Source organism: Orbicella franksi, chromosome 10, assembly GCF_964199315.1.
Source record: "Orbicella franksi chromosome 10, jaOrbFran1.1, whole genome shotgun sequence".
Classification (NCBI taxonomy): domain Eukaryota; kingdom Metazoa; phylum Cnidaria; class Anthozoa; order Scleractinia; family Merulinidae; genus Orbicella; species Orbicella franksi.
The window spans coordinates 24561707-24576941 of NC_138154.1; the positions used below are offsets into that span (position 1 = coordinate 24561707).

The window sequence follows — 15235 nt, forward strand, 5'->3', positions numbered from 1 at the left end:
GAGGCACCAATGCTTTACCAATAAGAAATATTCGATTTAAGCCTACCCTGAACAATAACCTGACTAGAGCCTTCAAAATATTCAGCAAAGCTAGAATCAAGAGAAATGTGATCCAAGTCAAAGTCAAAGTCAGATTACTTATCTGGACCCAATCTTCCAGGAACATTTGCCCAATCAGACGGTGGTTGACTTTGTGGACGTTGAAATGGCGCCAGTGTTGGTGAAACTACCTCTTGTCTTGTAGAAAAGAGGGTAGGCTGGCGAATTAGCCCAGTGTCCTCGCTGATTGCAGTTAAAGCACACGTCCGAAGGCTGGACTTGTCGGGCGGCACGAAAGGGCTGACGAAAATTAGAGTGAGCGGCAGAAAATGGAAGAGATGTAGTGAAAACAAAAGACCCAGACCGTTGTGTAGCTTGAAAATCTCGGGATTTAGGAGCTCTTGAAATCCTTGAAACACGAGGTTTGGAAGACTTCTTGTTTAATATTGGTAAGCGCACGTCGCTCAGCCGCTCGAAGTTTCTTCTCGTCTTCAGAATTTTCGGCGAGCCCGTCGGACTCTTTTCCTCAACTACAGCCCAGCCAGCGGGACTTTTGTCAGCAAAGCGGATCATGAACTTAATGCGTTTCTCGAAGTCAGACTTGGCCTTTTGGAGATGTTCTTGAACACCCAGCAGGTTTACCTCGGACAAATTGGAGATAGCCAGATCAAGGCAGTCAAGGAGCTGCGTATTAAACTCAAACTGGTTTCTGTTACCTTTAAACTGTAGTGAACTAGCTGCCTTAGACTCTGTTTTCAATTTCTTCAGTTCTCGCCGATGTCTCAACCTCGCGTTCGTCTAATGATCGCTTGAAATCACCAAACGTTTTCTGCAACCTCGCATCAAGGAGAGAAGAAATCAGCGAGATCATGTCAGAATTAGAAACGTCTGTCGACTGAGGTTGGGATGATGCAGTCTCCAGCGGTGGATCAAGCATTGCTCGAAATTTACTAAAACAAAATTTCCAAAATGAACTGATCAAAAGCGGAGATGCCGTCGAAGTGACAATTCCTGACGGACAAACTCCTTAAATTTTAACCTCTTAGTATAATTACGTAGCCTCCATACCAACGAATCTACATACCAGAACAAAACTATCTTATAATAACTACGTGAAAAAATATAGTCGTTCTCTAATCACTCTGCAGTGAAACGAAAACAAAATATTTCTAACTCAGTCATATAGGAGGGGGCATCTCGTTTATTGATCAGACATAAATTGCCCCATTTCGAAGATAAAGCGCAATTTAAAGAGAATTATAGACCTAGGGAACGAGAAACTGAAAGAAGGGAATTGATGTTGTCTTTAACATAGCCGTCCTTTGCACGATCCGATTTCCAACGACCGTGTCGTTTAAAAAAACGATCGCTGATGCCAGCATTCGCGGCGGCAGAGCCACCACCTGATCTTAAGCTATAAGATAAGATAAGATAAGATAAGAACTTCATTAACATGTCGAAGTCGCTGGCAAACCATAACTAGACTTAGGAAAACCAAGTTCAACTAAGGAATTAAGCAAAAGCTCCCTAGCCCTGGTATAGGATATAGGTCGCGAACCTAAAGAATAACTAAGAGTGGACTTACGATAAACAAGATTGCCAAATACAAAATCGCTAGAATTGCAATTCAAAGCAGCGAGATGAAAATAACGAGAACTGTAACGTATAGGGACAAGTGACAGTACCTGTCCGATCCAAAAGAACTGAGGAACCATCCTTGTACGCGTCAGTCTTACTGTTAGTAATAATTATCTTAACGTAATCCAAATTATAGAAATTTACATCACAACAGCGCAACTTAGCTACCTCATCAAAGCGTAGAAATGCACAATAAGCAGTAATAAATAAAGCTGCAATTCGGAGACTAGACAGGTTAGCAGATGGCGAGGCATACTTTGAACATATTGAAGAAATCATCTCAGGAGCAACTGGCTCCTTTCTAGCCACTGGTTTAGCGGAAATCAGGACACCTGCCTCGAGAATGTTCTTTACCAAAGGATCGTGACATGGATCAGGAAAACCATAGAGCTTGTTAGCCCACGAAATACCACAAGAAGCATGATGAAGTACGGAGGAACTTGTATCACTTTCGATAAGATGCTCTACGTAAAGAGCGACGTCTGGCGGCCTTGTAGGCAAAGCAGTGATCTCAGGAAAGTAAGATGCCCAGACTCTGAATTTTTTAAAGAACCTAGAATACTGATCGATGGTGCATGGAGTTCAGGATTGCCATGCACAAGTCGGAAACGGACTGGCAAGTCTTCTGAGTTCAGGATTCTGTAGGGGGGAACTAGTCCGCTCAAAAACAATATCACCTTGTGCAGAAAAAAAAATAGAACAAGAATTTTAAATAATGACAAATTAAACAGAAAAATAATCTCAGGTATAGGCAGATAGTCCAGTAGGGAATACAGCAAGCAACAAATCTCAACACGGACTGCTACTAGTGGCCGTGAAAAAAGCCCAGTGGCGACCAGAAATAAAGCAAGTGCGCAAATGCCCAGCGGCAAAAGAAATAAACCCACAAAGCCAAGTGGCAAACGCTTAAATTCCAAGAGCTCATGACGCAAAAACTACAAATTAATGGCTTAACTTTAACCACAGGCAGCCCAAGCTCTCAATGTTCTCTTTTTTTTTTCCTTTTTATGCGAACGTTCAGGCTAACGTGAGATATGGCATGTACTATTACATAACGACAAATGGAGGTGTCATGTTTCGCGTGGTCAAATTCGGTCGTTATGTAATAGTACATGCCATATGTCACGGAAAAAAAAGGATAACATTGAGAGCTTGGGCCGCCTGTGATTTAACTGGTCCCATTAACACGTAAGAAAAGGACAGGAGAACTAAAATTATCAGAACCAAAAATGCAATTCTTATTAGCACCATGCACAAAAACTCGCTTCCCTTTAGCAACATAAAGGAAGTCAAGAATATAACTACGGAAAAAACGATCTTTATTAATAATGCACGGCCAAAAAAATGGCAGATAACCAATAAGGGACCACAAGCGCGCCTACGCACTTGCATAATTTGAAATGCTCAATAACTTGGGTGACAAGGCTAACGGGAGGGGGCAACCAACAATTTTCACCTTCCCACCTATGACTAAGAGCATCTACACCCAAAGTGTTAGGACTGTAAAAGCGCGAATAGAACCTAGTCAACTTGGTATTTGCATAACTTGCAAAACAATCTATGGTGAAATGACCCCATTGAGAATCAATTTTACGAATATAATCGTTGGAAACACACCAGTCGTCAAAATCAACGATCTTACTGTAATAATCAGCTTTCTGATTAAGCGTACAGGGAATCTATTCCACTGACAACCCAATACCATGAGCAGAAGTAAAACAGAAGACATCCTTAGCAACAGTATTCAAATGCGGCTTATTGCTCCCAGAATCTGTAATGAACGCTAAGGCTTTATTATCAGTATAAAGCTTAACAGAAGAATTATGCAAAATGGGAGCAAGACTTTTTAATGCAAAACCAACAGACTTCAACTCTCACCAAGTGGAGCTTTGCTTCATTTCAAGATCATCAAAATTCTTGTGGGCAACAGGAAACCCCTCGACCTCAACATAAGTATAAGAAGCGCAAGCAACTTCAACAGCGTCGGAATATACAATTTGATGAGGAACATTAACTGGATAGACAAAAGGTCTAGAATTTAATTCTATAAGTGCTCGAGCATTGGAACATCAATAATTTAACTCAGAAATAGCTTCAGTAGTGAGAAAAACCCTGGCGTTCCAATATGCTCTGTTGTCAAAAACAGAATGCAGTACTTTCGTCATAATCTTGCAAATATGGCCAAAAAAAAACCTACAGGAAATGATACCCCTCAACATAAATATAAGAAGCGCAAGCAACTTCACTAGCGTCGGAATATACAATGTGATGAGGAACATTAACTGGATAGACAAAAGGTCTAGAATTTAATTCTATAAGTGCTCGAGCATTGGAACATCAATAATTTAACTCAGAAATAGCTTCAGTAGTGAGAAAAACCCTGCCGTTTCAATATGCTCTGCTGTCAATAACAGAATGCAGTGCTTTCGTCATAATCTTGCAAATATGGCCAAAAACAACCATACAGATAATACGCCCGGTAACCTGAGCCAGCATCCTTGCAGTAACTATACGACAACTAGAAACCTCCCTAATGGACGCAAGGAAAACTGATATCTTATCTTCAGGAATAGACAATAAACCCCGAGCAAAATCCCAATGAGAACCAGGCCAGCGAAGCAAGTGAACAAGGATCCACATACATTTATCCTTATTTGGAACGAACCCCGAGCTAATCAAATCAGAATGCACCAACAAAGATTGTCTAAGGCAAGTATCCTTCGAACCGTATACCCCTAAACCATCGTCTAAATAAACTAAAATGCGGATGGCCTGACTACGCCAATGCGTGATGAGGGTAAGCATAACTTTGGTGAAAATGTAAGGGCCCTTAGAAAGATCAAAGGGCAGAACCACAAACATAAAGGAAGTCGAGAATATAACTACGAAAAGAACGGTCTTTATTAATAATAAATGGCCAAAAAATGGCAGATAACCAATAAGGGACCACAAGAGCGCCTACGCACTTGCATAATTTGAAATGCTCAATAATTTAGGTGACAAGTCTAACAAGAGGGACCAACCAACAGTTTTCACCTTCCCACCTATGACTTAGAGCATCTACACCCAAAGTGTTCGGACTGTAAAAGTGCGAATAGAACCTAGGCAACTTGGTATTTCAATAACTGGCAAAACAATCTACGGTGAAAGGACCCCATCGACAATAAATTTCACGAAAATAATCGTTGGAAACACACCAGTCGTCAAAATCAACGATCTTACTGTAATAATCAGCTTTCTGATTAAGTGTACGGGGAATCCATTTCACTGACAACCCAATACCATGAGCAGAAGTAAAACAGAAAACATCCTTAGCAATAGCATTCAAATGCGGCTTATTGCACCCAGAATCTGTAATGAACGCTACGGCTTTATTATCAGTATAAAGCTTAGCAGAGGAATTATGCAAAATGGAAGTAACACTTCTTAAAGCAAAACTAACAGACTTCAATTCCCTCCAAGTGGAGCTTTGCTTCATTTCAAGATCATCAAAATTCTTGTGGGCAACAGGAAACCCCTCCGGTGACCTCAACATAAATATTAGAAGCGCAAGCAACTTTACTAGCATCGGAATATACAATGTGATAAGGGACATTAACTGGATAGACAAAAGGTCTAGAATTTAATTATATAAGTGCTCGAGCATTGGAACATCAATAATTTAACTTAGAAATAGCTTCAGTAGTACGAAAAACCCTGCCGTTTCAATATGCTCTGCTGTCAATAACAGAATGCAGTGCTTTCGTCATAATCTTGCAAATATGGCCAAAAAAAAGCATAGAGGTAATGATACGCCCGGTAACCTGAGCCAGCAGCCTTACAATAACTATATGACAACTAGAAACCTTCCTGATGGACGCAAGGAAAACTGATATCTTATCTTCAGGAATAGACAATAAACCCCGAGCAAAATCCCAATGAAAACCAAGCCAGCGAAGCAACTGAACAGGGATCCACATACATTTATCCTTATTTGGAACGAACCCCGAACTAATCAAATCAGAATGCACCAACAAAGATTGTCGAAGGCAAGTATCCGAATCACATACCCCTAAATCATCCTCTAAATAAATTACAATGCGGATGGCCTGACCACGCCAGTGCTTGACGAGGGTACGCATAACTTTGGTGAAAATGTTAGGGCCCGTAGAAAGATCAAAAGGCAGAACGACAAAACTTAAAATATTTTCGAACGCCATTGAAAACCCACGAAAAACCGAGAAATCTCTAATGTGAGGGGTAGATTTCAACATGATGGTACCCTAAATTAATATCGAAAGAATAAACTCACAAACTAGAAGGAGAATCGCCGATGAAAAAATTTAGCATGGACTGGGCATCCTCAAACTTAATTTTGGACTTATTTACAAAGAAATTAACATGTCTGAGGTCTAATATGAGCCTCTTCTTACCACTTGACTATACAGAAACTGACAATGGATTGACCACGTCAGGCGGGTAAGTACACGACACAATAGAGCCAACACTAAGTAACTATTGAATAGCGGATTCTACAAAATTACTCTCACCCAAAGCTGAGCGATTATTAGTAAGAATAACACTTGTAGGTTCCCATGAAAAGGGGATCTTATAACCAAAACTTAGAGTATCTAAAATAAACTTAGAGGCACCAATGCTTTACCAATAAGAAATATTCGATTTAAGCCTACCCTGAACAATAACCTGACTAGAGCCTTCAAAATATTCAGCAAAGCTAGAATCAAGAGAAATGTGATCCAAGTCAAAGTCAAAGTCAGATTACTTATCTGGACCCAATCTTCCAGGAACATTTGCCCAATCAGACGGTGGTTGACTTTGTGGACGTTGAAATGGCGCCAGTGTTGGTGAAACTACCTCTTGTCTTGTAGAAAAGAGGGCAGGCTGGCGAATTAGCCCAGTGTCCTCGCTGATTGCAGTTAAAGCACACGTCCGAAGGCTGGACTTGTCGGGCGGCACGAAAGGGCTGACGAAAATTAGAGTGAGCGGCAGAAAATGGAAGAGATGTAGTAAAAACAGAAGACCCAGACCCTTGTGTAGCTTGAAAATCTCGGGATTTAGGAGCTCTTGAAATCCTTAAAACACGAGGTTTGGAAGACTTCTTGTTTAATATTGGTAAGCGCACGTCGCTCAGCCGCTCGAAGTTTCTTCTCGTCTTCAGAATTTTCGGCGAGCCCGTCGGACTCTTTTCCTCAACTACAGCCCAGCCAGCGGGACTTTTGTCAGCAAAGCGGATCATGAACTTAATGCGTTTCTCGAAGTCAGACTTGGCCTTTTGGAGATGTTCTTGAACACCCAGCAGGTTTACCTCGGACAAATTGGAGATAGCCAGATCAAGGCAGTCAAGGAGCTGCGTATTAAACTCAAACTGGATTCGGTTACCTTTAAACTGAAGTGAACTAGCTGCCTTAGAGTCTGTTTTCAATTTCTTCAGTTCTCGCCGAGTCTCAACCTCGCGTTCGTCTAATGATCGCTTGAAATCACCAAACGTTTTCTGCAACCTCGCATCAAGGAGAGAAGAAATCAGCGAGATCATGTCAGAATTAGAAACGTCTGTCGACTGAGGTTGGGATGATGCAGTCTCCAGCGGTGGATCAAGCATTGCTCGAAATTTACTAAAACAAAATTTCCAAAATGAACTGATCAAAAGCGGAGATGCCGTCGAAGTGACAACTCCTGACGGACAAACTCCTTAAATTTTAACCTCTTAGTATAATTATGTAGCCTGCATACCAACGAATCTACATACCAGAACAAAACTATCTTATAATAACTACGTGAAAAAATATAGTCGTTCTCTAATCACTCTGCAGTGAAACGAAAACAAAATATTTTTAACTCACTCATATAGGAGGGGACATCTCGTTTATTGATCAGACATAAATTGCCCCATTTCGAAGATAAAGCGCAATTTAAAGAGAATTATAGACCTAGGGAACGAGAAACTGAAAGAAGGAAATTGATTTTGTCTTTAACATAGCCGTCCTTTGCACGATCCGATTTCCAACGACCGTGTCGTTTAAAAAAACGATCGCTGATGCCAGCATTCGCGGCGGCAGAGCCACCACCTGATCTTAAGCTATAAGATAAGATAAGATAAGATAAGAACTTCATTAACATGTCGAAGTCGCTGGCAAACCATAACTAGACTTAGGAAAACCAAGTTCAACTAAGGAATTAAGCAAAAGCTCCCTAGCCCTGGTATAGGATATAGGTCGCGAACCTAAAGAATAACTAAGAGTGGACTTACGATAAACAAGATTGCCAAATACAAAATCGCTAGAATTGCAATTCAAAGCAGCGAGATGAAAATAACGAGAACTGTAACGTATAGGGACAAGTGACAGTACCTGTCCGATCCAAAAGAACTGAGGAACCATCCTTGTACGCGTCAGTCTTACTGTTAGTAATAATTATCTTAACGTAATCCAAATTATAGAAATTTACATCACAACAGCGCAACTTAGCTACCTCATCAAAGCGTAGAAATGCACAATAAGCAGTAATAAATAAAGCTGCAATTCGGAGACTAGACAGGTTAGCAGATGGCGAGGCATACTTTGAACATATTGAAGAAATCATCTCAGGAGTAACTGGCTCCTTTCTAGCCACTGGTTTAGCGGAAATCAGGACACCTGCCTCGAGAATGTTCTTTACCAGAGGATCGTGACATGGATCAGGAAAACCATAGAGCTTGTTAGCCCACGAAATACCACAAGAAGCATGATGAAGTACGGAGGAACTTGTATCACTTTCGATAAGATGCTCTACGTAAAGAGCGACGTCTGGCGGCCTTGTAGGCAAAGCAGTGATCTCAGGAAAGTAAGATGCCCAGACTCTGAATTTCTGAAAGAACCTAGAATACTGATCAATAGTGCATGGAGCCCAGGATTCCAATGCACGAGTCGGAAACGGACTGGCAAGTCTTTTGAGGTCAGGATTCTGTAGGGGGGAACTAGTCCGCGCAAAAACAATATCCCCTTGTGCAGAAAAAAAAAATAGAACAAGAATTTTAAATAATGACAAATTAAACAGAAAAATAATCTCAGGTATAGGCAGATAGTCCAGTAGGGAATACAGCAAGCAACAAATCTCAACACTGACTGCTACTAGTGGCCGTGAAAAAAGCCCAGTGGCGACCAGAAATAAAGCAAGTGCGCAAATGCCCAGCGGCAAAAGAAATAAACCCACAAAGCCAAGTGGCAAACGCTTAAATTCCAAGAGCTCATGACGCAAAAACTACAAATTAATGGCTTAACTTTAACCACAGGCAGCCCAAGCTCTCAATGTTCTCTTTTTTTTTTCCTTTTTATGCGAACGTTCAGGCTAACGTGAGATATGGCATGTACTATTACATAACGAAAAATGGAGGTGTTATGTTTCGCGTGGTCAAATTCGGTCGTTATGTAATAGTACATGACATATGTCACGTTAGCCCGAACGTTCGCATAAAAAGGAAAAAAAAGGATAACATTGAGAGCTTGGGCCGCCTCTCATTTAACTGGCTCCATTAACACGTAAGAAAAGGACAGGAGAACTAAAATTATCAGAACCAAAAATGCAATTCTTATTAGCACCATGCACAAAAACTCGCTTCCCTTTAGCAACATAAAGGAAGTCAAGAATATAACTACGGAAAGAACGATATTTATTAATAATGCACGGCCAAAAAATGGCAGATAACCAATAAGGGACCACAAGCGCGCCTACGCACTTGCATAATTTGAAATGCTCAATAACTTGGGTGACAAGGCTAATGGGAGGGAGCAGCCAACAATTTTCACCTTCCCACCTATGACTAAGAGCATCTACACCCAAAGCGTTAGGACTGTAAAAGCGCGAATAGAACCTAGGCAACTTGGTATTTGCATAACTTGCAAAACAATCTATGGTGAAATGACCCCATTGAGAATCAATTTTACGAAAATAATCGTTGGAAACACACCAGTCGTCAAAATCAACGATCTTACTGTAATAATCAGCTTTCTGATTAAGAATACAGGGAATGCATTCCACTGACAACCCAATACCATGAGCAGAAGTAAAACAGAAGACATCCTTAGCAACAACATTCAAATGCGGCTTATTGCTCCCAGAATCTGTAATGAACGCTAAGGCTTTATTATCAGTATAAAGCTTAACAGAAGAATTATGCAAAATGGGAGCAAGACTTTTTAATGCAAAACCAACAGCCTTCAACTCCCACCAAGTGGAGCTTTGCTTCATTTCAAGATCATCAAAATTCTTGTGGGCAACAGGAAACCCCCCGACCTCAACATAAGTATAAGAAGCGCAAGCAACTTCACCAGCGTCGGAATATACAATGTGATGAGAAATATTAACTGGATAGACAAAAGGTCTAGAATTTAATTAGATAAGTGCTCGAGCATTGGAACATCAATAATTTAACTCAGAAATAGCTTCAGTAGTAAGAAAAACCCTGGCGTTCCAATATGCTCTGTTGTCAATAACAGAATGCAGTACTTTCGTCATAATCTTGCAAATATGGCCAAAAAAACGTACAGGAAATGATACCCCTTAACATAAATATAAGAAGCGCAAGCAACTTCACCAGCGTCGGAATATACAATGTGATGAGAAATATTAACTGGATAGACAAAAGGTCTAGAATTTAATTATATAAGTGCTCGAGCATTGGAACATCAATAATTTAACTCAGAAATAGCTTCAGTAGTAAGAAAAACCCTGGCGTTCCAATATGCTCTGCTGTCAATAACAGAATGCAGTGCTTTCGTCATAATCTTGCAAATATGGCCAAAAAAGAGCATACAGGTAATGATACGCCCGGTAACCTAAACCCGCATCCTCCCAGTAACTATACGACAACTAGAAACCTCCCTAACGGACGTAACGAAAACTGATATCTTATCTTCAGGAATAGACAATAAACCCCGAGCAAAATCCCAATGAGAACCAGGCCGGCGAAGCAAGTGAACAAAGATCCACATACATTTATCCTTATTTGGAACGAACCCCGAGCTAATCAAATCAGAAGCACCAACAAAGATTGTCAAAAGCAAGTATCCTTCGAACCGCATACCTCTAAACCATCGTCTAAATAAACTAAAATGCGGATGGCCTGACTACGCCAATGCTTGATGAGGGTAAGCATAACTTTGGTGAAAATGTAAGGGCCCTTAGAAAGACCAAAGGGCAGAGCCACAAACATAAAGGAAGTCGAGAATATAACTAGGAAAAGAACGCTCTTTATTAATAATGAATGGCCACAAAATGGCAGATAACCAATAAGGGACCACAAGAGCGCCTACGCACTTGCATAATTTGAAATGCTCAATAACTTGGGTGACAAGGCTAACGGGAGGGAGCAGCCAACAGTTTTCACCTTCCCACCTATGACTAAGAGCATCTACACCCAAAGTGTTAGGACTGCAAAAGCGCGAATAGAACCTAGGCAACTTGGTATTTCAATAACTAGCAAAACAATCTACGGTGAAAGGACCCCATCGACAATAAATTTCACGAAAATAATCGTTGGAAACACACCAGTCGTCAAAATCAACGATCTTGCTGTAATAATCAGCTTTCTGATTAAGCTTACGGGGAATCCATTCCACTGACAACCCAATACCATGAGCAGAAGTAAAACAGAAAACATCCTTAGCAATAGCATTCAAATGCGGTTTATTGCACCCAGAATCTGTAATGAACGCTACGGCTTTATTATCAGTATAAAGCTTAGCAGAGGAATTATGCAAAATGGAAGTAACACTTCTTAAAGCAAAACTAACAGACTTCAATTCCCTCCAAGTGGAGCTTTGCTTCATTTCAAGATCATCAAAATTCTTGTGGGCAACAGGAAACCCCTCAGGCGACCTCAACATAAATATTAGAAGCGCAAGCAACTTTACTAGCATCGGAATATACAATGTGATAAGGGACATTAACTGGATAGACAAAAGGTCTAGAATTTAATTATATAAGTGCTCGAGCATTGGAACATCAATAATTTAACTTAGAAATAGCTTCAGTAGTACGAAAAACCCTGCCGTTTCAATATGCTCTGCTGTCAATAACAGAATGCAGTGCTTTCGTCATAATCTTGCAAATATGGCCAAACAAAAGCATAGAGGTAATGATACGCCCGGTAACCTGAGCCAGCAGCCTTACAGTAACTATATGACAACTAGAAACCTTCCTTAAGTAACTCTTGAATAGCGGATTCTACAACATTACTCTCACCCAAAGCTGAGCGATTATTAGTAAGAATAACACTTGTAGGTTCCCATGAAAAGGGGATCTTATAACCAAAACTTAGAGTATCTAAAATAAACTTAGAGGCACCAATGCTTTACCAATAAGAAATATTCGATTTAAGCCTACCCTGAACAATAACCTGACTAGAGCCTTCAAAATATTCAGCAAAGCTAGAATCAAGAGAAATGTGATCCAAGTCAAAGTCAAAGTCAGATTACTTATCTGGACCCAATCTTGCAAGAACATTTGCCAAATCAGACGGTGGTTGACTTTGAGGGCGTTGAAATGGCGCCAGTGTTGGTGAAACTACCTCTTGTCTTGTAGAAAAGAGGGCAGGCTGGCGAATTAGCCCAGTGTCCTCGCTGATTGCAGTTAAAGCACACGTCCGAAGGCTGGACTTGTCGGGCGGCACGAAAGGGCTGACGAAAATTAGAGTGAAGTGAACTAGCTGCCTTAGAGTCTGTTTTCAATTTCTTCAGTTCTCGCCGAGTCTCAACCTCGCGTTCGTCTAATGATCGCTTGAAATCACCAAACGTTTTCTGCAACTTCGCATCAAGGAGAGAAGAAATCAGCGAGATCATGTCAGAATTAGAAATGTCTGTCGACTGAGGTTGGGATGATGCAGTCTCCGGCGGTGGATCAAGCATTGCTCGAAATTTACTAAAACAAAATTTCCAAAATGAACTGATCAAAAGCGGAGATGCCGTCGAAGTGACAACTCCTTAAATATTAACTTCTTAGCATAATTACGTAGCCTGCATACCAACGAATCTACATGCCAGCACAAAAATATCTTACAATAGCAACGTGAAAAATGATAGTACTCGTGCAGTATGCTTGAGAGTTCATCGTTGCCGGGAATTGAGGGGAATCCAAGTACGGAAGATATTTGGCAAAAGTGCCAACACTTTCGGCAAGAATTATATGCATTGCACTAATGTCCTTCATTGAGTGTCACGCATTTAAACGTGGTCACACTTCCTCAAGCATATTGATCGTACCAAATTATCTACGTACGTGGATATGATTCGTATATGTAATAGGACTACATGCTGCCCAATTTGGAAATAATTCGATGAAAAAAATTCCGAAGACAGCCAAAATTAGACGAGGCCGCAGGCCAAGTCCAATTTGGCTGTCAGAGGAATTTTTTTGAATGAAATTATTTTCAAATTGGACAAGCATGTAGTCCTGTTACTTATTAATTATAGAGCTCGTGAGGTAATACAGCTTTGCAAGGAAGACTACAGTAACTGTCTCTAAAGAAAAACAGATTGGGTCCTCGATCTTCCAAAGTTGGGAAAGCTTCGAAAATATCCGGTGATCTTCGGAGATCGCCGGAGATTGTCGCTAGTCTTCGGAAATCCTGGGAAGTGGTTAGGTGATCTTCGGAAATCTTCGGGTGATCTTCGGAAATCTTCGGAAGCGTTCGGGCGATCTTCGAAAATCTTCGGAGATGTTCGAGGATATTCGGAAATCTTCGGAAGTGTTCGTGTGATCTTCGGAAATCTTCGGAAGTTTTCGCGAATTATCGGGTGATCTTTAGAAGTCTTCAAAAGGTTTCGTGTGACCTTCGATAATCTTCCGAAGGTCAATAGCTTAATTTCATTGGCTGCGACAAACTGTCCTATTTTTTCCCAAATTGGATAGTTTCTGCGTTTTTCTTTAAAGTCCTTATAGAAAACTGTCCAAATTAAATCCCAAATTGGACAGGTTTCAGAAGTTAAAAAATAATAACTTTGCTGACAATGCTGGATTAACTGACTACTATATAATTAGGTAAATTAATTAATGCGAAAATGTGGTTAACGAAGTGTCAAGTTTGCAAGTTCCTATCATACCTGTGCTCCTAATCATCCTATTAATAGCTGTGGTCACCTTTGTGTGCGTTCGGTTGTGTAGTGCAGGCAAAATCGTGTGTTTATGATAATATTATAGCGTGATGAAAAAAAGAAATCCAAAATAAATTATACATCTGCCCTTTTCCAGCCGAATTTGCTCGGGTTCTAATTATCCATATTCTACTATACGGCCCGCTAAAATTTAAAGCTGTTTTTGTTGCTAAAATGTTTTGTGATTTATTGCCAAGTGTTCTTCACTTTTTAAGCAAGTAATAGTTTAAAACTTTCTTTTACTTCTAAAATTGTCTATTGAAGTCTGCTAATGACTTAAGAGTCAATTATTAAACAACGATTTCAAATTGGCTCGTTTTGCTTTCGAGGTGCTTCAGAAATTGGAAGCCGTTCCGGGTGAATAGGAATCGTTCCCGAACCCGTCAGACACCCAGTACAGATATAATAAATATCTTACTGACCTCGTTAACTCGGTCTGTATTGTAAGTTAAGGATCCTCGTTTTTCCCCCTCGATTTATGCCTCGCGCGCTTCGTCCTTGGGCCATAAATCGATGGGGAAAAATCTTGGTCCGTAACTTAGAGTACTGCCCTCGAACTCGGTTTGTAAGAGGTATTTAAACGGGACTTCACGAAGATCGCAAGAGTTAGTACCCAGTGCCAAGTCTTCCACAATCGCCAAAATCAGTTCCCGCAAAATAAAAAATATCGCCGATTCCCAAAAATAAACTCCCGTGAAAATTTAGTGCCACACGGCAGATTTAAAATGCCCCTTTTCGAAGATAGCATAAATAGCGATAATGCTACTGAAAGAGTGTTACTTACGTTGAAATAGTTCATTGGCGTCACTGGAATGTCCTGTTAAAGAATGTGACATCATACATGCAGTACATAAGTGATAGTAATAAAAATCCCCGGATCTTGTTCCTTCGGGTCTAACGTAACTGACTCGTGTTCTGAGTGTGATCTTTGAATCTTTACAATCCCACCCCATTAAGACAGAAGAAGCGAATTCAACAGGTTATGGGCCCAGAAGAGATGTTCCTGGACGATTTGGAAGATTAATTTTCCATGGGGATGAGCGAAAATACGAGCAATGGGAGGTCAAATTCCTTGGCTACACGAGATTGCAGAAGTTGAAAGACGTTCTCGTGTCTGAGAGCTGGGATGAGGAAGCTAATGCTAGCAAAAACGGGGAGGCGTTTGCCGAACTAATCCAGTTCCTAGATGACAAAAGCCCAGCGCTGGTAATGAGAGATGCAATTGACGATGGAAGAAGGGCGCTGCAGATTTTACGAGCCCATTACGCTGGGACTGGGAAACCACGTGCGATTTCGCTTTATACCGAACTAACATCCTTAGTTAAATCAGCGAATGAGTCTGTCACTGACTATGTAATTAGAGCGGAGACGGCGGCAACAGCTTTAAAAAATGCGGGAGAAACTGTAACTGACAGTCTTCTTATTGCAATGGT

The 15235-nt window shown here is 40.7% G+C and overlaps 1 protein-coding gene across 1 annotated transcript; it reads right to left on the minus strand.

Annotated features, from left to right (window-relative positions):
• Positions 1 to 6187: 6187 nt before the first annotated feature.
• LOC145499814 (uncharacterized) lies at positions 6188 to 7381 on the minus strand. The gene has a single exon (XM_081479334.1). It carries the CDS (start codon positions 7274 to 7276, stop codon positions 6476 to 6478), a length of 801 nt encoding a protein of 266 aa, XP_081335460.1. The 5' UTR covers positions 7277 to 7381; the 3' UTR covers positions 6188 to 6475.
• Between the last annotated feature and the right edge of the window lie 7854 nt (positions 7382 to 15235).